The 22,602-nt window shown below is 40.1% G+C and overlaps 2 protein-coding genes across 3 annotated transcripts in view; both read right to left on the reverse strand.

Moving 5' to 3' along the window:
- Positions 1-22,602, reverse strand: part of LOC119791260 (zinc finger protein OZF-like) — a 53,518-nt gene that overhangs the window by 2,839 nt on the left and 28,077 nt on the right. Inside the window, exon 1 of one of the 2 annotated variants that reach the window (XM_038297274.1) lies at positions 3,644-3,896. The exons of the other annotated variant lie outside the window; for it this stretch is intronic. Within the exon in view, the coding sequence (XP_038153202.1) occupies positions 3,644-3,794 (151 nt within the window). The 5' untranslated portion in view covers positions 3,795-3,896. Of the gene's footprint in view, positions 1-3,643; positions 3,897-22,602 lie in introns of those variants that run through there. 2 annotated transcript variants of the gene reach the window in all.
- Positions 5,839-20,609, reverse strand: LOC119791220 (zinc finger protein 182-like). The gene is made up of 4 exons (XM_038297200.1): positions 20,257-20,609; positions 14,164-15,054; positions 10,325-10,510; positions 5,839-7,143 (listed from the first exon to the last, which is right to left on the reverse strand). Exons 1-4 carry the CDS (start codon positions 20,423-20,425, stop codon positions 6,362-6,364), a joined length of 2,028 nt encoding a protein of 675 aa, XP_038153128.1. The 5' UTR covers positions 20,426-20,609; the 3' UTR covers positions 5,839-6,361.

Here is a 22,602-nt window from a genome sequence, read left to right on the forward strand (position 1 = left end):
AAAGCTGCAACTTTCTGTAAAACAAATGTTGTTTGATATGTATCAACACATTTGAATTGTGCCTACTCACGTAATGAACAGGTGTCGAAAAACAACGACAGACAGTCTTTGTTTCGTCAACCACTCGCTCTCCATCGCTATCCTACACCAATGACTTGAATGATGATGGTGGATCTTCTAATTCCTCACTACTCGCCATTGTTAGCACTCTCTCGCAACAAAACAACCCAACAGCGGTACCTTCCACAGAGCGCAGTTTGTATTTTAAGGTGGCGTTTACTATCTAGACCAATCCAGGCATGTCTATTTTTCTACGGACCAATCAGAGCTTGCAGGTGGTAGTGGTTAAATGGGTCCTGAAGGAAATTCTTGCTAGATAATAGTTCTGCAACCGGATCAATTTTAAACTTCCGTACCGTGTGTATTCTGCGTGGAAATGCACGTACCGAACCGTGACCCCAGTACCATAACGATTAGGTACAAATTAGGGCTGCAACAACGAATCGATAAAAATCGACTTTTAAAAGCGTTGGCAACGAATTTCATCATCAATTAATTGTGTCGCGCGATTAATGCGTCATCCGCCGCCGTCATCACATCCACTTGACTGAAGCGGGGGAAGAAGAAAAAATATGGCAGAGCGAGCCAGTGCTGCAGGTGCAGTGTTGCCAACTCAGCAACTTTTCAGACCCCTCCAGCGACTATTTTTTTAAAAAGCGACTAGCGACAAATCTGGCGACTTTTTACGGTGTCACTGGCGGCTTTTGGAGACTCTTACGTGAAAGCATGCATCGTTCCTACTCTGCCGTGGGGCGCCTCCCCCCGCTCCCGCAGGAGTCCCTCTCAGCGCTGCAGTCAGAGCAGCAGGATGTTTACCCTCAGCGTCCAGACTGCAAATGAAGCGCGCATGCACCGGGATTGACGCCGCAAATTGATCACAATAATTAAAATAGCCTGCGCTTTGTACAGTGAAAAAAGTGGGAACATGCAACTTTTGTCAAAACAAATTAACATGGCACGGGACCACCATGTTTGTTTCGTTTTAAAGTGGGAAAACGTAACGTTAGTTTCTCAGGTAGCTCATCTGATACTTTCCTTACCGTGTTAGTAGGTTACAGACAGGGATAAGGTTGGCTACTTATTTTACTTTTAATTTCATTTGAATTAGCTTAAGCAGCGTTTATATTTTCTTTATAAATAAATTAACTTGCAAATTATGAGGGCAAGGCTTTTAAAGTTTAAATCTTCTGGCAAAAATAAAGTAAAGATCCTGCAATTTATGGAAGTAAAGCAGAATAAAATCCAGCAAGATCAGTAATATGTCAATTAATTATATGCCACATTCCCATGTAAATATCTGTCTTTGGAGGATGTGTTTTTTAGTACCCCTAGTTCTCTCATTTTTATCCCAAATACAATTTATAATTTGAATCACAGGGCTATTTTTATCTCTATGGTTCAGTATTTTCTCAAGTAGCAACTTTAACAGTTATACTTTCCTGTCTTAAAAGGCAGAACTCTATTAATCTAAAAAAACCTCATTTGTTGAAATGGGGGGGCCTATTGTTTGAACCCCTTAGGGGCTTTTAAAAAAAAATGTCTTTTTTGCGCTTTTATGAAACAAAGTACCCTATATTTTGTGGATGTACAGCTACATTTCTCATGTAAGTTTGCGTAGTTTTAACACAAACATTTATTTTTCATATTGCACCAGTACAGTTAATGAGCAACCTGTACTTGTGTGCTTGTTTGTTCTGTCTAAAATGTTTATTTTGGAATAAAGAGTATAAAATATAAAAAAATATTTTTTGTCCGATTCATCGATTAATCGAAAAAGTAATCGGCCGATTCATCGATTTTTTAAATAATCGTTAGTTGCCGGACGAAGTTGTGGAATTTAGACCTCATTAACAGCCAATGGAATATAAACACCCAACACAGTTCCAGCAGCAATTTCATGGGTCTGGCAGGAAGAAAGATGCAGTTACAAAGTAAAATATATCCACTTTGGAGGAAATACAAAATAAAATCTGTTAATCGCATGGGAGAACAGTCTGTTTTGTCTGTACATCGCGTATATACCAATTATGACAGACTTGTGCAAAAACAATCAATGAAAAATAAAAATAAAAATGCTTTACCTATGATAGTTAAAGAGTGACCCTTTTTGAGCATTGCAACAACAACAAGGGAAAGTAAGCACAGCTTATCACTCTCCTCGAAACAGAAAAAAAAACTTCAGGAGGACAGAAAACAGATATAGTGAAGCAGTCATCCTCTTTGAGCCTCACAATAAACAAAATAACAAGGGGCAGACAGAATCAACTCTCATTGCCTAAGTGAGCATATAAACCATCTACAACCTTTCAGCATATAAGAGTTCTTAATCTGTTCTGGTTTCAGATGCTGCACAGACTCAATAAGTGGGGCTTTGCTTTAAAGCTGCTCCGACGTTTATTTATTCATTTATTTATATTCAATAAATTTTCATGATCTGTCCAAATCAAATGTGCAAAACTGTTATAATTTGTGCAGCACAGAAACAGGTGGAAATACAAAAATCTTACTGATCTGCTCACTCTGCCTAGTTGGAGCCTATCTATTTTAGTCAGCATGACGTGAAAAAAGAAAAAAATCAGACCGGAGAATAAAAAGTCGGACACAACCGATGTGACTGAGGAATTAATGTTTTTGTTGTTTTCGTGTCTTACAGATCCCCCCACATTATCTGTGAGCTGTGGGGCTGCCTTTCTACACATGAAGATGGGACTAAACTGAACCAAGCTGCAATAATGCATTTACAGTAATTATTGATCAAATCGAGGAATCTTATATTTCAATGGGCTTAATGTCTTTATTGGTTTTTAATTTGCTTTGTAATGAAATATTAGAAATATCTTAGAATATATCAGAAATCTATTTTACATTGGATGCATTTATTGTTTCTGTTACCTGGATTACTGGATTTCTGTTACCTATTGTTTCTGTTCAAGTTACATGGATACAGTATTATATTCAAATGTCCTACCTGTTAATCAATATAGAAGTAGTCTGTTTAACCTCATAAAAACAGATAGTTTAGGAATTTTATCAGACAGTGTGTTTAATTCAGGAAAAACTTTCTACCAGTTCAGTTTTAAATAATAATCAAGAAACCAACTTTTTTACTTCACTCTTTTTTTTTTTCCAAAACTAGTTTTTCCACTAAAAGCAATACAGATTTTTCTTTTAGAGGATTTTCAGAAATACATTTTTTGTAAGTTGATGGATGTTATTATTAATATTACAGTATGTATTTATTACAGATATATATATATATATATATATATATATATATATATATATATATATATATATATATATATATATATATATTTTTTTTTTTTTTTTTTTTTTTTTTTTTTTGCAAGAGAGATTAGTTGAAATTCCAGTAATCTTTTCTCAGTGAGTGTAGTTAGAAATGATCAGGTTACTTATTCAGTGATGCCCAGGGGTTACTATACCTAATTATTGACTTTAAGCTGCACGGTTGATCACAGGTTTCCATGAAGTGGAAACGTTTGCTGACTGATTTCTGTGCAGCAAACTGTCTCCACCAACCCATCCCTTAATGTCCCTCCAGTAGAACCCATCAGAACCGAACCTGCTCTCTGTGAGCTGATGTCTAGCAGTCTCTGACGGTCGATCTCCTCCTCGTACTGGATGAAGGTTTTTTCCACCTCTGAGAAAATTTCTTCGGCAGCAGCAGTTAGTCTCTGTCTGATAAACTCTCTCAGAGGCTGAACTGAACACATTGTTGCTGTGGGGACTCACAATGGATCATCCAACACCGATAAACACAGGCTAAGCTCATATAGGAAGTAACTGACACCACCCGGAAGTTCCTTACTCTAGTGGTTAAAAAGTGGTACTGCCACCTGCAGGACAGAAGTGTAACTGAACCTAAAAACCAAATCCTGGAACACAAACAGAACCAAAGTGCTGACATTTTTGAAAGGTAGACTGTGTTTTATATTTGTTATATAATTAAACAAATGATTATAATTTATGGTTATATGCACGATTTGGTAAATATTATCCTATGGCAATATCTTAAAATATATTTTATTTGCTCATATCAAACCACTCTATCCACCCTTTTTTTAAATTACACATTTAGGCACTGACTGCTGAAAATAAACTGTTTATTCTGAACATTAGAAGAAAATTTAAAGCTAAATTAGAGAGTGATGGTGATCTAGGTTCTCAGAGAAATAGAAAAGTTTCATTTTAAAATGTTACTTTAAATTAATACTTGCAACTGATACTTCCAATAAAACTGTATAAATAGTTGTCTCAAGCATTATTTTTAACAATTTACTGCACATTTGTCGAAATCTAGCTTTCATGTCTAAAACCTGCTGTTTGGTGCCTTCCTCAGCCTAAAATTGGGCTACTGCATTCAATTTTTGCTACCAGTTTAAGCAGAGAGGTGATGTTATTTAGGAGATCTGACATCAGTAGCGCTTTCCTGAGGTTAACTTAGGGACTGACAACAGACTAAATGATTTTCTTCTAATAGGAGATGAAAATAAGCAGTGATGTCCTTCATTATAGAAGTTAATTAAAAAACAATAATTTAAAATTAGAGGAAAAAAAGTCTGCATCATCGGTCCAGTCTAGTATGATTTGATATGGGTTTTGAGTTAGTCAGTCACATCACCTAAAATGTTGATTAAATCGTCCATAATTTCTCTCCTGTAACCACCTGAATCGAATGGCTAAACCACCTCACTGGTATAAAGTCAAGCTATGCAGGACTCTGCTAATAATAATAATAACAATAATAATAATTATGGAACCTAATTGATCTCACATTGGAGAAATTCACCTCTAATGAGCTCATCTTAGAGTGAAAGCAGAGATACAATTAATAATCCCTCCAAGACTGTAGTTTATACCCACTGACCTAAAAACTATAGAAGTAAAGCTATAAAATCATATAATCTGAAAAAATAAGCATTTAAAAATAAATTAAAAGTGGAGTGAAAGTTTTTTCTTCTGTGGCTCTCGTGGGACGCTCTTTCTCTGTTTGCCATTCTCTCCCTGTCTATCCTACTTAGCTTCTGTGTTTTGTCTTCTGTTGGAGCCTCTCTTCACATATCTTCCAAAAACCTACAACCTGAATCATGGATCTGGTCAGCTGGTCTGTTTACGCAATTGATAAAATTTTCTCTACAGGCAGACATGGTGAATGAGAAGCCTTAGAGCACATATGTCAAAATCAAGGCCCGCAAACTGTTTATCCATGGCCCCTGGATGATATTTAATTATCATTAGAACCGGCCCACAGGCCATGGCCTTCCCCTTTCCCTCAATCCAAGCTGGGCTGAAGTCGTTTGTCTAAGGAGGTGGAGTGCACCAACTGCGCTCCGCAACTGCTCTGCACAGGTGTCAGCAGAGGCTGATTGAATCCAAAATAAAAGGAGCCTTCCTTCCATCGTTCCAGGTAAGCAGAGGCTGGGAAACATGAAAGACCCAACAGAAACATCTGGTTTCTGTTACCACTACAAACACAAGCCAGGAGGAATAGATTCAGGTTTTTCTACAAATCATACAAGTAAAAATACTCTGCAGGTTCTAAGAGAATCAACAGGAGGAGGAGAAATATTATTTTCTATTAAAAGAAGAGAAACAAAATGAATCAACAAGCTGAGATTTATGAGAACCTTTAAATCTGTGGGCAAAATTCTGCTTATCATAAAGTTTGGATCTGTTATTTTGTTTGATTATACTGAGTATAAAAGCAATTCTGTGCATGTTGGCAAAGTTACAGAGGACAAATAATGGGTCATCTAATAAACAGGATGTTCCTTTATTCCAGAGAGATAAAGATGCATGGATAAACGATAAAGGAAGGATCGCAGCAGTGAGCTCAGATCACTCGTCACATTGCATGAACTCCATTTACTAAACAGCAGAAACCTCAAAGCAACGAGGAGTGTACTTTGGCACGTTTGATGAACTGCTGATCATTTGAGGATAAGCGTGTTCGGGCCAGAACACACCGACTCTGCGCAACTTTTTAATCTGTGTATGGAGAGGCTACCACTTGGCAGGGTGGGTAGATCTGCACAGATTTGTTTCACTTCTGTCTCTGTGTTATACACATATTGTTGATATCCGTCGGATCAGACTCAAAATCGGATTCGGTGTGTTCTGGCCTTTAGCAGCAGAAACCTTCAAACATTAGGAACATTTTAGAAAAGGATCAAGACACTCATCACTTAATTTAAGTTTTTCTTTAGCTTCCTGCAATGAAAAAAGCAAGAAGTCAAGTTTTAACCGTTTATATTTCCTAACACCTCATGTTAACTTCGATTCAGAGCTGCTCCTTCCCAATGCCGCACAATGACAGCGTGTTCCTCCTGTGGATCCTCATGTGTGCAGTTAAATTACTTTTCCGCTGGAAGTGTTTGCCACAGGTCAGACAGGGGAACGGCTTCTCGCCCGTGTGCGTTCTCATGTGGACGTTCAGATTCCCTCTCTGACAGAAGCTCTTGCCACAGATCAGACAGGGGAAGGGCTTCTCTCCCGTGTGAATCCTCATGTGGACTATCAAGCTGAAATGTTTGCGAAAGCTCCGGCCGCAGCTGAGGCAGGTGAAGGGGTTCCCACCTGTGTGGACCCGCAGGTGTTTGGTCAAGCTTCCCTTCTGAGTAAAAGCTTTGCTGCACATTTTACACGAAAACAGATTCTGATTCTCATCCCTCCTGGATCTGCTTCCCTTCCAACATTGTTCCTTTTCTTTCTGCTCTTCATCAGGGCTCAGTTCATCAGGACCACCTCCTTCCTGATCTTCATCATCACCTGCTAGGCATGTTTCAGGTGGGATCTGGTCCCAGTCGGGTTCTAGGTGGCTGTGTTCTCCTTCCTCATAAGATGGACTCCCCATGAAGGCCTCAGTCTCCTCCTTCAGACGAGCATGCTCTTCTTCCTCACCCGTGTACAAATCATCTGGTTCTTCTTTAATCTGCAGAGATTCTGGTCCCTCATTCAGAGGTTCTGGGTCTGGTTCCTCCAGCCCAGAAAGGTTCTCCTGGTTATAGAGCGGCGGCTCAATGAGATCATCATCATTAGTACTGAGAAAACGTTTCTGGAACTCTGAAGAAAGAAAAACACAGAGAAAATAATTATCAGTCAGAATCACTGGATCCAGTCACATCATCCACCATGAGCAGCACCGCTTCCAACTCCTCAGATGTTCTATGGTTCTGCACCTAATCTGGATCAGGCTAGAGCCATGGAGATAGGAGAGTTCTGGCAACATATCAAACCAGCTGTGACGCACAGAGATTAACAGTTGGAGGCAGGTTAGCTGATCATGCTAGCATTGCCATAGATATTAGTAGAGGGTGGCTATTGTGCATCATTATCTCAGTGGCTCACCAATCAATGTTAGTTAGCGTGTTTTCCCCTGAAATGTAACCAATTTAGAAAAAATGAACAGGTATTTAAAGCTAAAAAGTTTCCAGATGAAAAAATAAGGAACTAGTAAAGAACTAGGAGGGCGCAGTCCTCCACCAAGCAGCTAATTTTCCCCTGACATATTGTGACTCCCTAAAGGGAGATCTTTTTACATTGGGCCCATGATTTTACGTTATTACATCATGTTCTACTCACTCATATGAGTTTTGTGTAATTTAGAGCCGTTCTGAAGATATTCTGTTAGGTTATAACCAAGTAACGACTTTCTATGGGCAAACGACTTGAAGGCACAAACTAAACTGTTCATAATTTATCATTTATGGTACGCCAGCATTCATAACATGTAGGAGAATCACTGTCCCCCAGACATCCGCTGTTATATTTTTTATATTCATATTTTTTTAAAACAAAGCAGCGCGTTTATGACTTTATAAGGTAATACCTGTATTCAGACATTCAAATGGTCACTTGGCCATTGAATTATTTATAATTAAAATTCTAACACACACATATACACACTAGAGATAGAGAGAGGCAAATAAGTTTAACATCCTGCTATTTTGCAAGTTCTCTCACTTAGAAATCATGGAAGGGACTGAAATTGTCATTGTAGGTGCATGTCCACTGTGAGAGACATAATCTAAAAATAATAATCCAGAAATCACAATGTATGATTTTCTAACTATTTATTTGTATGAAACTGCTGCAGAAAAGTATTTAAACAACTTACAAAATCAATGTTAATATTTAGTATAGTAGCCTTTGTTTGCAATTACAGAGGTCAAACGTTTCCTGTAGTTTTTCACCAGGTTTAAATACACTGCAGGAGGGATTTTGGCCCACTCCTCCACACAGATCTTCTCTAGATCAGCCAGGGTTCTTGGCTTTTGCCGATAAACATAGTTTGAGCTCCCTCCAAAGATTTTCTATTGGGTTAAGTTCTGCAGCCTGGCTAGGCCACACTAGAACCTTGATCTGCTTCTTACAGAGCCAATACTTGATTATCCTGGCTCTGTGCTTTAGGTCATTGTCTTGTTAGAAGACCCAGCCTCGACCCATCTTCAATGATCTAACTGATGGAAGGACGTTGTTCCCCAAAATCTCACAATACATGGCTCTGGTCATCCTCTCCTTAATATAGTGCAGTCGCCCTGTTCCATGTGCAGAAAAACACCCCTAACGCATGATGCTACCACCCCATGCTTCACAGAAGGGAATGTGCTCTTGGGATGGTGCTGATAATTCTTGTTCCTCCAAACACGGTTAGTGGAATTGGCAATTTCCCCATAGCCCTTTCCAGCCTTGTTGGGGTGTACAATATTGAAAGCACATGAAATCTGTTGACATGTTACTGATTCGGCAGGATCCTGGCTACTATATGGCAGTAGTTGCATTGGTTTTTCAGTTTTCATTTCTTAGATTATACCATCCAAAATTCTAACTATCCCCTCACTTGAATGTGTTCTGCATTATAGAATCCAGTCTTGATCAAAACCTAAGGGTCATAAGCTATAGCAATTATTGCCACCTTCTAACATCAATTTTGGCCAAAAAGTATTTCCATTCGATAGAAAGTTTTATACTTATATTCTGGGCAAGACCCCTAACCCCCGATTGCTCCCCGGGCGTCCCATGATGGCAGCCCACTGCTCCCAGAGGGTAAATTTCTCTAATGTGAGATCAATTAAGTTCAATTATTATTATTATTTTCAAAACATGGCCCTATCTCCCGATGATAAAAATCCTACAAAAACAAAAGCTCTGGATCCAGGGAGATGTGGATCATCACCAAAATATAATCATATGTTGCCAGTCACAACATGCACCTTCTCAAAAAATTTCTGCAGTTTTTTTCTATTTTGAAAACAGACAAACTAATGCCATTGGGCATATAACCTCTTTGTCGGAGGTAACCATAATACATCTCTCACTATAAACAGGAATATAATATGGAGTAGAAACTCTCAATCCGTTGATTTTTTTTTTCTATCATGGTTTGGATTTTGAGAAATAATTACCAATAGTATCTGGTTTCACATTTCTGCCAGGATTTTGGATGAGCTGAACTACTGGATGCCATAGCAATCTGACTTTTCTTGGTCTTTCAGTGGCGAAAATGTCCTACCTCCATGGCTCTGGATCGTCTATAAAAAATATTTTCACCGAAACTTTCTCTCAACTAATAAATCATGTGAAATATAGGACCACCTCTCAGTAGGTTTCGGTCTCCATTACAACCTTTTCTTTTTGCTGCTGCCTTTTAAAAGTCGCCATATCGATTCATCTTGTTCCATGTCCTCTTTCCCTCTGTCCTCCAGCATGGCAGCTCTGGAAATGTCTAACCATCTCAGTGTGACCTCATCTAACATGAGCTGAAATCATTCCTAATCCCATCCATCATCATCACCATCATCTCTGGTCTCCGCTTCAGTGTCGTCTATGGACTCACCACCTCTAATTCTTGCCAACACCTTTCCCCACCCATGTTTGGACCCGTTTCTCCACCAATGGTTCCTGTAGCTCATGACCCGACAGGAGGAGCTAGTTTCCTAAATCTGCCCTCAGGGAGCTGAGCACAGAAAGTGAGCTGCTGATTTGAGCTTTGGGGGGATTGACAGATGTTACCATGGAGACAGTCAAACCACATCCCTTTTAGGAAATGATACGTTTAAAAGTAAAACGAATCTTCAACCAACACCTTATCGCAGTTATCACAGGCAATTTAAAGCTGCTTCTGGTGGTTTGTTTTGAGGGGCAGCTGAGGAGTGTGTTTTTTTTTAAAACCCCATAACGAAACAGACAGTAGATACCAACTAAATTAACTAATTTATTTTAATTTGCCGGTTACCGGACCCACCTGCGGGGTTCTGAACGGCTCGGGGTCTCCAGCTGATGTCCAGCAGTCTGCGCTGACGGTCGATCTCCTCCTCGTACTGGATGATGGTTTTTTCCACCTCTGAGAAGATTTCTTCAGCAGCAGCAGTTAGTCTCTGTCTGATAAACTCTCTCAGAGGCTGAACTGAACACATTGTTGCTGCGCAGACTCAGACTGGGTCCCCACACGATAACAAAAACACAGCTAAGCTAACGATGCTAACGACCGCACCGGATGTTACCGAACACAACTGCTTCCTGTTTGAAAAATAGGTGATACATTAACTTAGCTAGCGCCCCCTTCTGGCAGGAGGCTAAAACTGATTTAAATAAATAAGCATTGCATTCAAAACTTTAAAAAAAAAATAATAAAAAAAGTGTTTAAAGGGTTCCATCGTTTTTTTTTTTGTTTCTTTGCTGATTATGATAAAATATTTTAAAGCAATAAAATCCAAGTCAGTAAATTTAGCAAAGAGCAGAAATAATTCAGTCATTTATTTTATGTTGCCACAGGGAAACCATAATTATATCCCAGTTTATGAGTTTATTGGAGCTTCTGTCATGTCCAACTATCCAAAAGAAAAAAAACTCAAACAGTTCATATTAGCATTCAGAACAGAAAGATCCACAATGGAAATACAGACGAAATGAATCGGCTACAAAAGAAAATTTTAAATTCTTTACATGGAACTTTTCCTGCAATGAAGGACAATCTGACATCAGCTCACTAGCATTAGATACTTATTAAAGCCCATTATTATCACCTTTATATTTTTCGCCAGTTTTGGTTAATTAAATGGAACAATATTTATCCACTTGTTCTAAGAGTACAAATAAAGCAGTTGTAAACACGTTGCCCTTTTTCTTTTTCTGCGCAAAATTTAATTACTGTAAAAGTCTCCCCCCCCCTCATAGTAACTCAGTAAATGTTTTTTTACCTCTTTGTATTTGTTAAGAAAATAATGAAAAAAAGTTCAAGCAAAGCTGAATCAATATTAATTTAGAAAAGCTTGGACGTGTTTTAGTAATTAGGGGAACAGCACTAAGTTGGTTTTAATCTCATCAGCCTGACAGATTTCTGACAGTTTGTTCACGTCAATAAAACATTTTTTAAGCTACGGGGCTACCTGTGGAGTACCTCAAGGATCAGTGCTAGGGCAAATTCTCTGCCTGTAGTCTATGTAAACCATTACATAGACTACAGGCATGTCTTCAACAAAAGCCTGAATGACTCTTTCTGCTCCTGAATGCAGACAAAACAAAAGTTATCTTTGGACCAGAGTTGTTTACTTCATTTGGATGGGATTAAATTGATCTGATAAAAATAAATCATGTTAATTTTGACTTTATGAAGATACACTATATTGCCAAAAGTATTTGCTCACCCATCCAAATTATTGGAATCAGGTGTTCCAATCACTTCCATGGCCACAGGTGTATAAATTCAAGCACCTAGGCATGCAGACTGTTTTTACAAACATTTGTGAAAGAATGGGTCGCTCTCAGGAGCTCAGTGAATTCCAGCGTGGAACTGTGATAGGATGCCACCTGTGCAACAAATCCAGTCGTGAAATTTCCTCGCTCCTAAATATTCCACAGTCAACTGTCAGCTGTATTATAAGAAAATGGAAGTGTTTGGGAACGACAGCAACTCAGCCACGAAGTGGTAGGCCACGTAAACTGACGGAGCGGGGTCAGCGGATGCTGAAGCGCATAGTGCGAAGAGGTCGCCAACTTTCTGCAGAGTCAATCACTACAGACCTCCAAACTTCATGTGGCCTTCAGATTAGCTCAAGAACAGTGCGCAAAGAGCTTCATGGAATGGGTTTCCATGGGCGAGCAGCTGCATCCAAGCCATACATCACCAAGTGCAATGCAAAGCGTCGGATGCGGTGGTGTAAAGCACGCCGCCACTGGACTCTAGAGCAGTGGAGACGCGTTCTCTGGAGTGACGAATCGCGCTTCTCCATCTGGCAATCTGATGGACGGGTCTGGGTTTGGCGGTTGCCAGGAGAACGGTACTTGTCTGACTGCATTGTGCCAAGTGTAAAGTTTGGTGGAGGGGGGATTATGGTGTGGGGTTGTTTTTCAGGAGCTGGGCTTGGCCCCTTAGTTCCAGTGAAAGGAACTCTGAATGCTTCAGCATACCAAGACATTTTGGACAATTCCATGCTCCCAACTTTGTGGGAACAGTTTGGAGCTGGCCCCTTCCTCTTCCAACATGACTGTGCACCAGTGCACAAAGCAAGGTCCATAAAGACATGGATGACAGAGTCTGGTGTGGATGAACTTGACTGGCCTGCACAGAGTCCTGACCTCAACCCGATAGAACACCTTTGGGATGAATTAGAGCGGAGACTGAGAGCCAGGCCTTCTCGTCCAACATCAGTGTGCGACCTCACAAATGCGCTTCTGGAAGAATGGTCAAAAATTCCCATAAACACACTCCTAAACCTTGTGGACAGCCTTCCCAGAAGAGTTGAAGCTGTTCTAGCTGCAAAGGGTGGACCGACGTCATATTGAACCCTATGGATTAGGAACGGGATGTCACTTAAGCTCATATGTGAGTCAAGGCAGGTGAGCAAATACTTTTGGCAATATAGTGTATCATGAATTGAAATATAATAGTTGTGCTGCTTTCATCGACATCTATGTTAGATATTTGAGTTGGGTCCCTTTTTCAGGGTAGTCCTGTTTCTCTTACCTTGGCTTACAGGATGTTCTCTTTCATTCTGACATCAGAACTGTCTCGGAGCGCGTCTAACGGTTTCTTTCCTGGATGAATCGCCTGTGGAGTCAGTTAACAGGTACCTTTTGTATCTCTGCTTCTTTTTTTATATCTGCTTCTATCTCCTTGAACTCCAGCCTCACCAGATGGACGCCCACGCTGAGCCTGGATCTGCTGGATGTTTCTTCCTCTTAAAAGCCAGTTTTCCTCCTGACTGTCACTGCATGCATGCCCGGTGTGAGAGATTGCTGAAGAGTCAACTAAGAAAGCTCATTCAGGAGGACTATTTTCTCTAAGTCAGTGACTTGATGCAATAAGCTGGTTTTCCTTGACAAAAAACATTAAACCAACCAGACTGTATTGTCTCTGTAAAGTGCTCTGAGATGACGTGTTTTCAATTTTAATAGATTTTACTAAGAAACAGTGTTGGAGAGACAAGCTGATGCTAGGATAACTTAAGAAGCTCTGTTGCATTATAAGATTTATTTAGTATAATAAGCATTTTACCAATGGATGTAGGCAAAATTTAAAAAAAACCTGTTGCTGAAATACATCAAAACTGAAATAAAAAAAATTATGTGTTTTAACTACTCTTCTATAAACTTTAAATATCAGTAAAGTCAAAGAAAGTGAGAGAAAAACTGAATTTGCATATTTTGCTAATATATCTTTCATATTCTGATGCAGGTAATGTTGCCAACAGCAAATGTATCGCAGCATAGTTGGCTGTTCAATGAGACGCAGACTTTTTTACACAAACAGAATAAATATATAAGAACGAATATATCTGAGGAGGAGTAGCTGGGACAGTTAAACAGGAAGAGAGCTCATTTACACTAGGAATAGTAACCAAATGTAAACATAATACATTTAAATTCTTTATTTAGGTTTATGACAGATGTGTGTTGGACATTTATTAAAAATACTCGACAAATCACACCCCTCGTTAGTTCAATAGAGGACGCAAAAATCAACCGCCAAATAACGGACGATTAAATTGTTGACAGGACGGTTAGCCTTAGCATAAAGATGCCTTGCTATCATTATTGCTTTCACCTGATCTGTAACCAAGTCGATATTTCTGTGGTTCTAGCGGCCAGTCAGCTGCCTGTTGCTGCTGTGAACTCTGCTGTGAACTCTTAAATGGGTGCTTTGACTGAAGCATTTTCCGCAGGTTTGACATGAGAAAGGCTTCTCTCCTGTGTGGGTTCTGCTGTGATCCGTCAGATGGCCTCGGACTACAAAGCTTTTCCCACAGGTCTGACAGGTAAAAGGCTTCTCCCCTGTGTGGATTCTCAAGTGAACATTCAATGTGCCTTTAGCGCTAAAGCTTTTCCCACAGATGGAACAGGTGAAGACCTTCTCACCTGTGTGAGTATTCATGTGGTCAGGCAGGTTCCTGCTGCTGAGGAAACCCTTGGTGCAGATCTGTCCCTGACACAGACTCTTATCTGAGTGGATCTTCAGGTGGACTCTCAAAAAGCCTCTTTGAGGGAAACATTTTCCACAGATGGGACATGAGAAAGACCTTTCAGATGTAGGAGTTTGCATGTGAGCAAGAAAGAACGTTCGATCTCTGCTTTCTAGACCTCTCTGTCTTTGGGGTCCCTCTTCCTCTGTAATCAGTCCAAAATCTTCATCATTCCTTCCTTCCCAGAACCGGTTCCCATCTGTAGGAATGTCCTGAGAGAGGATCTGCTCTCTGTCTGATTCTGGTTGTTCCTTATAAACAGTATTGATAAAGGAGGTATGGATGTCCTGCTTCTGGGGAAGAGGCTGTCCATCCTGACTGTTGCAGAATTCGCTGGGTTTCTCTTTTACAAGCAAAGCTTCAGATGCTTCTGGTTCTTTGACCTCCTTCTTTATCTGCAGATGTTCTTCGGTTTGCTTCTGATCCCAGCTAGAGCTTCTCTCCTGGCTGCAGGGTTGCAGCTCAGCAGGAGGATCTTCCTCCTTACACACAGAATGAGGTGGATAAGTTGAATCTGCAAAGGAAAACAGATCATGGTCACCATGGGGAGGAAACCTGATTGATTATCTAAAGGTATGAAGATAAGAAAGACGAGAACTATTCAGTAACATCCTGCAAAACTATCTGCAGGAGCTAAGAGGGAAAAACAAAGCCTGTGTCTGACCTAAAAACCTATATATTTAACCTCAAGGGGTTTACTCTCCACTGCCTCAAGGTTCTAACATAACAGTCATGTTTTTGTACTGTGGGAGGAAGCCGGAATACCCGAAGAGAACTCACGCATGCTCAGGGAGAACATGCAAACTCCATTCAGAAAGACCCCAGGCTGGGAATCAGTGCTACAAACTGCGACACCATGCAACGCAGCACAGGGCTCCAATAATTTTAATATCTGTGCAGTGAGTGAAAAACAAATCTGAAGTCTGCAATGACGGTTCTATTCCAGAAGCTCCTCAAACATAAAACCAGCACACAGAACAGAAGGGAGAAGTTTAACATCCATTCCTTGCCTACTTTGTGCCTCTCTAAGTGAGGATCAGTGACAGTCAGAGAGGACTGGAAATCCTCTTTTTTACGACCTGCAAAGGACCCAGTCCAGGTAGACCAATGGCTTCACCTTTCAGACTCTCTCTAGTTCTTCCCTGTGCTCTTGGTTTTTTTTCCAATTTCTCATGTTTATTTCCCTGATGTTTGCATCATTTGGGATTGGCCACATCAATCACTATGGCTTTATTCTGTTGGTATCTGGAAGACGCACAGGATCTTTCCTGTTGTTTTTCACCACCTTCGGAGGTGGCTACACTTTTAACATAGGGGTCATCAGTTTGTATTCTGAACAGATGTTTCTGTAGACTATAACAGCCACTTGGTTATATCATTCTATGTATTCCTTTCCAGACAGTATCTTCTTAATTTGACAAGCAAGTAAGTGCACATAACTGGGTGAAAGGAGACGAGAACGTACCGTTTAAAAATACTGCTGGGTATATAGAAATTTAACTTTACATATTTGTACTCTCAATATCTTTAAGGGTGTGCCTCATTGTCTCATCTAGTAGAATAGTTTTAAACATGTTTTGAGGGACGGGTTATATTTACATGACCTAAAGCTATTATGGAAAAACTGTACTTTTGCTCATTTCGAAATTCCTAAATAAAATATGAGAAGGCTTAAAATGGAAGAAGAAAAATTAGCGTGCCACAGTCCAGCCTAGTAGAGCAATTTAACACAGATTTTGGGTCAGTGGTTAACGTAACATTGAGGAAAAAATATACATTTTGACCAAAAAAAGTCTTTAAAAAAATATATATATAAAAAAAAAGACTTAGAATTTAATTAAAATGGGTGTGCCTCATTCTTATAATCTAGTAGCAGTATTTATCATTGGATTTATTTAAGACAAGGGACATATTTATTTTTATTTCTCAAGTGTGGTTTGGAAACTTGTTGACGGTCCCTAACAGAACCACCGCCGGTGAGAAGAGGGAGCAACAAAGAGCGGCTGGCTGAAGTCTGAGCTCCTGAATTGGATCTACTGTGAGATCAGTGCCACTAACTCAGCGGAGCTTGAATATCCAGCTTCAAACTAACTTCCCCGTGGTAAATTTTGAAAGAAGCCTTCGAGTTGACAAAGTTCTTGCTCTCCGCACATCCCATACTGCCGAGTTCTTTCTATATTGTGGCATTTTGAAACAACTTTTTCAAGAAGAACCAGCGCCATTGCAGCCACCCAAAAATTCTGCAAGTAGCTATTTGGACAGCTTAGTGACAGCACTATGCGGGGCTATTTGGTATTTCAGATATCTAAAAATTTTATTTTGACTATTTAGAATTGAGTTTTAGATATCTGGATTGTAACTCCAGGTGTGATACTTCAAATGATATCTCTAAATGCATTTTGACTCTCTTAAAATGTGATTTAAGATATCTTGAATTGATATTTTCCCTGGTCATAATATAATTTCAGATATCTTAAAATGTCATAAGGTATAGTCAAAATTTAGATTTTCCAAGTCAAACATTATATTTGATATCTTAAAAATAATTACTGATAGTCAGAAGAATTAAATAAATAAAAAGTTAAAAATAAAATAATGAGGGTGATTTTATGATAAAACGGCCTGCCACAGTTGGTCGTTCAGACAAAGGTTACATTTCAAAAGATTCAGGACCACATAGCCAAGTGGCCTGGGTCGCATTGGAACAAATAGGATCTGTGTTGTTATGACTTTCATGAATAGATCAGATAAAGGTCACATGTGGGTGAAAGAAAAAAAAAATCAGGTTTTGGTCACTTCAGCCTAGGAGACAATGCAGGATTGTAGCCATGCATAACTGATTCTAAAAATTTCATTAGCAATGATGTTAGTTTTCATTCATTAAGAGCAACCAACACATCTGCATATTCATATGGAGATGTGCATATTCTGACAAACCAAATTCATAGTGCTGTTTGACTTAATGATATCTAAGCTTTTTTTTTTCCTCGCTCTCTTTCTCTCTCTCTGCGGATATCACATTTTAACTTGGATGGCAGAGCAGAGCGCAAAATGTGAGATGTCCTTTTCCATGTCCTTAGAAACTGGCCAATGTTTATAACTTTACTGTAATTGAAAAAAAAGAAAGGAAAAAGGCTCTGCATCCCAGATGATACATTTATGTTTGAGTTGAAGTTATTACACTTCGCTTTAGCCTTCAGTCAGCGTGCTGTCATATTCAGAAATAATCAACAACAAAAAACAAACAAAATATAAAAATAAAAAAAAATCATCAAGATATCTGAAATTATATTATTACTAGGGAAAATTAGCCTGCTAAACCAGACTAAATGGGAGATTAAATGTGTAATTTAGTCTCGCCCAGATGAATGAGACATCGGAAGATTGTTGATGAGAACAACCCGTTGTTTTTCAAACCATGTCTGTGCCTATTGGCCAACGCTCTGACCAATGAGCACAACTGACTGTGATGTAGGAAGCTGGACAGAAACCTGGTGGGGGAGTGTAAACAAAAAGCCTGTCGGTAAAACGGCGAATACGTCTTTCTTAAAAATGGATGAGCGTAGAGCCTCTTCCTGCTCATGTTTCAATGAAAACCCCAAGCCTGATCCTTCCAAAACTGATTCCAAAGCTGAGTCAAAAATCGCCATCAGAGCCAGCGGTCCTTCACACAAGACTATGCCGAGAGAGGGCCGCTGCAGACGGGCAGCGGTTAGCCCTGGCTGCCGTTAGCCTCGGAGCTCCGTTGGTCGCGCGGTCCTCTCGACTTCGGAAAATTGACCATATAGTGACGCTTTAAAGTATAATATTCCCGCCTCAAATGATCTTAAAACATACTTTTATTGAACAACAGCAACAGAAAAGAGAAGAGAACTTTTAACACAGTGCTCCATTGAAAGCTGCTGCTGCAGCAGTGCATGCTACTGTTGTGCTTTCTCCAGCGTCGTGCAGCTTTGTCGTCACACCCTCAAAACCCCGCCCACTTTGCATCCAAAAATTCAAAAAACACATCTCTGCATTGTGATTGGCCTGCCAGTTCTAGGGCCTGGGGCATTGATCGGCCAGCGGCCAAAATAATTTTGGCTGCTGGCGAGTGGGGCTAGTTTACTAGGCTAATGCTGCGTTCAAACCGGACGCAGCTGGCGCGGCAGAGGCAGCGAGTTTACATGCAAAGTCAATGGTTGACGCGCGTCAAGGCGCAGCAAAAGGTCCCGCGCCGCGTTTTGAGCAGCAGGCGCAGCGCGTCTGAGCAGCTGAAGCAGCGTGTCAGGCGCGTTTAAGCATCTGACGCGCGTGGCGCGCCGCAAACGCACTGCTGCGCGAGATGGAAAAATTGAACTTTTGCTGCTCGACGCGCCGCGTCAACCAATCAGAGAAGCTGATCTGGGAGCTGACAGGGAGAGACATATCGCTGATGACACAGAGCGCTGTGATCGCTCCTCTGAAACAGTTTATTGACGCATAAATTAACTTAAAATGCAGAAATCTGCCGGCAGAATATGTTCGCTTTTATTATTCTGGTGCCTGCAGATCGGATTATTTAGATGGAAAACATCTAACAGCTGCCGCGGAGGCGACCGGGCCATAGGCTGCTGTTGAAGGGATTCCTACTGTTGGCGCACCGCCGGTATGTGGGGGTCTGAGCGGCTCCGACAGAAATAATATCAGAAGGTGGGATTGTAATCTGGTTTAAATGACTGCACTGATTAAGTTTTCAGGTGGACTTTCTCACTTAAAAACATCAAAAACTACTTTATTCCCACTGATCACAGCAAATATAGCTGCAAGGCAGAGTCAGACCCACTTTTGCACCGCGCAGAAAGAGCAGCAAAGCTGCTTCAGCCGCGCGTCAGAACTAACTGGTACAAGAAGCAAAAATGAAGCAGCAGAAGCGATTATGCTGCTCTTGCTGCGTCCGGTGTGAACGTAGCATATGACTCTTCGTTATGCAGCTGACAAATGCTTCTTTCTTTTTGCCCGTTTTAAAGGATGGGTCAGGTGTCTCCTATGTATCCTTGGATATCCCAGGATTCAATGCGAATCAAACAAAGCCAACTGCTCTGTGTTAAGAGAAAAAAGGTACTTGGCGCCAAACAGTGGGGAATATTGGAAGTGCAGTTTAATATAATACAAGTTTGTCAATAGTTCCATCTGAAATTAATGAAAATAGTTTTTGAAATAGTTATTTAGTCAGAAAACTGGCAGGTAATGTTTGGTTTATTGAATTGATTTTATCTGTCCCTGGGTAAATGAGTTTGGCTGTATTTTAAGGACAGATTCTAATATATCGGCAGCGTGGGGACTATAAATCTGACACGATGCAGCTGTCGAAGCTCTTCAAAAATATTAACACCCAGAACAGCAGTGAAAAGTTCGGTATTCATTCTTTTCCTGCTTTATGCGTCAACTCTAATGGTTGCTAGGCGACAGAGCGTACAGTGGTAAAAGCTGCAGCAGCCTAAAACAGCCAAAATGCTCCCTACACTATTCCCAAAGGGGATGGGTTAAATGCAGATAATTAATTTCCCTCTGGGATTATTAAAGTATGTTTTAAAAAATTATAATAATAAGTAACACACCCACTATTACATACTGGACGGGGAACCTTCCATTAAGCGGTCATGTTACCGGTCGGATTTTTAGTCACATAGCAACAAAAAAATATTAAACGAAACTTCCCTTAATGTCCCCCCAGTAGAACCCATCAGAACCGAACCTGCTCTCTGTGAGCTGATCCGGGGTCTCCAGCTGATGTCCAGCAGTCTCTGACGGTCGATCTCCTCCTCGTACTGGATGATGGTTTTTTCCACCTCTGAGAAGATTTCTTCAGCAGCAGCAGTTAGTCTCTGTCTGATAAACTCTCTCAGAGGCTGAACTGAACCCATCGTTGCTGCGCAGACTCACAATGGATCCTCACACACTGATAAAACACAGCTAAGCTAACGATGCTTCCGGCTGGAGTCACGGACACAGCTACTTCCTGTTTGTTCTGAAAGCCAGTAAGCAGAGGCACTACCGCCCTCTGCTGGAGAATAATCTCTGGAAATTTAAACGAAGAAAGTTGCCTCATAAACCAGATTAAATGTGAAATTAAATGTGTAATTTAGCCTGGCTCCGATGAATGAGACATCGGAAGATTGTTGATTTCTTGTTTCGTTTAATGGCGGTCGGTAAACAACTTTTCGGTGCATTACCGCCACCAGCTGGTGAGGAGTGTGGATCAGAATTGCCCTATTCATAAAGAAACTTATATTTATTTATCTATATATCTATAATATTACTTTACAAATACTAAATCCTCCTAATTATTCCTGTTATTATTAAATATTTAAATAAATATAGATAACGTTTTTTGACCATTTCTGCAGAATATCTATCAAATCAAATTTAACTTTCTCCTTATTTAGGTCTCTAACCAAATTCGTTCTTCTTCCTAAAAATTACCATTTGCCTGACACATGTTTCCCTATTTTGAATAGTGTATGATTTAATCCTGTATGTCCAAATCTAAGTCTTGAAATAACTGTTTCCTCTCTCCTGCTTCCTTCTATTATCCTCATTTCTCAGACTTTCCGTTGAATCCTATAAAATCATCTTCCTCTCCTGTCTTCTTTCCATTGTTTTTGCCACCTTTCCTGTATCCTTTGTTTGATGATACTATTATTGTTGTCTTACTTAAGTTAATCATCATATCAATGGTTTTATTTTGTGATGCTTCCTTAGCAATCTTGTCTGAAATTTCATTTCCTTTAATCCCTATATGTGCTGGCACCCAAATATATATAACACTAATACCTATCATTTGAACTTGATATAAAACTTGCTGTATTTCAATTAAAATGTCTGATCTACTTTGCGAACTATGATTTTGTACACTGATTAAAGCTGAACTCCAGTCTGAACATATAATTGATCCTGATGGTCTCACTTCCTCCATCCATTGTAATACCAATAATATTGCTAATAATTCTCCTGTATATACTGATAACTCATTATTTATTCTCCTAAGATTGTTGATGAGAACAACCCGTTGTTTTTCAAACCATGTTTGTGCTTATTGGCCAACGCTCTGACCAATGAGCGAAACTGACTGTGACGTAGGAAGAGCGTAGGAAGCTAGTGGGGGAGTGTAAACAAACAGCCTGTCAGTAAAACAGCAAATACGTCCTTCTTAAAAATGAATGAGCGTAGAGCCTCTTCCTGCTTTAAACAAAAACCCCAAGTCTAATCCTTCCAAAGTCTATTCCTTCCAAAGCTGAGTCAAATGAGAACTGTTCAATAGTTGCTGCCATCTTCCTTGTTGTGCTTTTTCCAGCTTCGCGCAGCTTTGTCGTCACGCCCTCAAAAACCCCGCCCGCTTTGCATCCAGAAATTCAAAACACATCTCTGCATTGTGATTGGCCCACCAGTCCATTGATTGAGGCTAGTTTATGGGGCTAGTTTACTTGGCTAGTACATTGGAGGATTTTTTTCAATTTTTTGAAAAGAACATCCCTCACCACTTGAAAAAAATATGCACATGTAAAACCCTGTACCAGCTCCCAAGAGATAACGCCTATTTAACGCGTTCCCATTTCTCAACATCCATGCTCTGTTTAAAAGTTGCTGTTTGCATCGCTCATACGAGCTTGTTTTCTAAAAGAAGATTTGCAATTTTTCCCCTATGTCAGACTCGTGGAGGATCAGGGGCCTGTTTCAGAAAGGAGGTTAAGTGAAAACTCTGAGTTTGTTAACGCTGAAATGAGGGAAACTCTAGGTTTTCTGTTTCAGAAAGGGAGGTAAGTTAAACCTGAGAAAGCAGAGTAAGTCAAGCCCGTTTCTGAAAGAGAGGTAACTTATACTCAGAGTCAGTTACCATGGGAATTTACTCTGTGAACCTAACCTGGTCGGGAGCAGGTTTTCTTCAGAAAATCCAGAGTTTATTTTGGTCTCCTCCCCTTTTTTAAAGAGGAAGTGGTGTTTAAACACCTCATTGATTCTTTGGGGACATACAGTATTCATTGCACACATTTCAGTCACGTAGAGCGCATCAAAGGGAATGAAATGGCATGTCCTTTTATGG

Source organism: Cyprinodon tularosa, unplaced genomic scaffold, assembly GCF_016077235.1.
Source record: "Cyprinodon tularosa strain WSP-4 unplaced genomic scaffold, ASM1607723v1 ctg385, whole genome shotgun sequence".
Lineage (NCBI taxonomy): Eukaryota > Metazoa > Chordata > Actinopteri > Cyprinodontiformes > Cyprinodontidae > Cyprinodon > Cyprinodon tularosa.

What these genes read in the sequence shown, in the direction of transcription:
- LOC119791220 (XM_038297200.1), bottom strand. Translation starts at nt 20,425, where the DNA reads ATGGGTTCAGTTCAGCCTCTGAGAGAGTTTATCAGACAGAGACTAACT. An exon ending in CAACAGGCAGCTGACTGGCC is followed by an intron (nt 10,511 to 14,163) that starts GCTAGAACCACA and finishes ACCCAGTCTGAG; the next exon opens with TCTGCGCAGCAACAATGTGT. An exon ending in AGCCGTTCAGAACCCCGCAG is followed by an intron (nt 7,144 to 10,324) that starts GTGGGTCCGGTA and finishes TTCTTTCTTCAG; the next exon opens with AGTTCCAGAAACGTTTTCTC.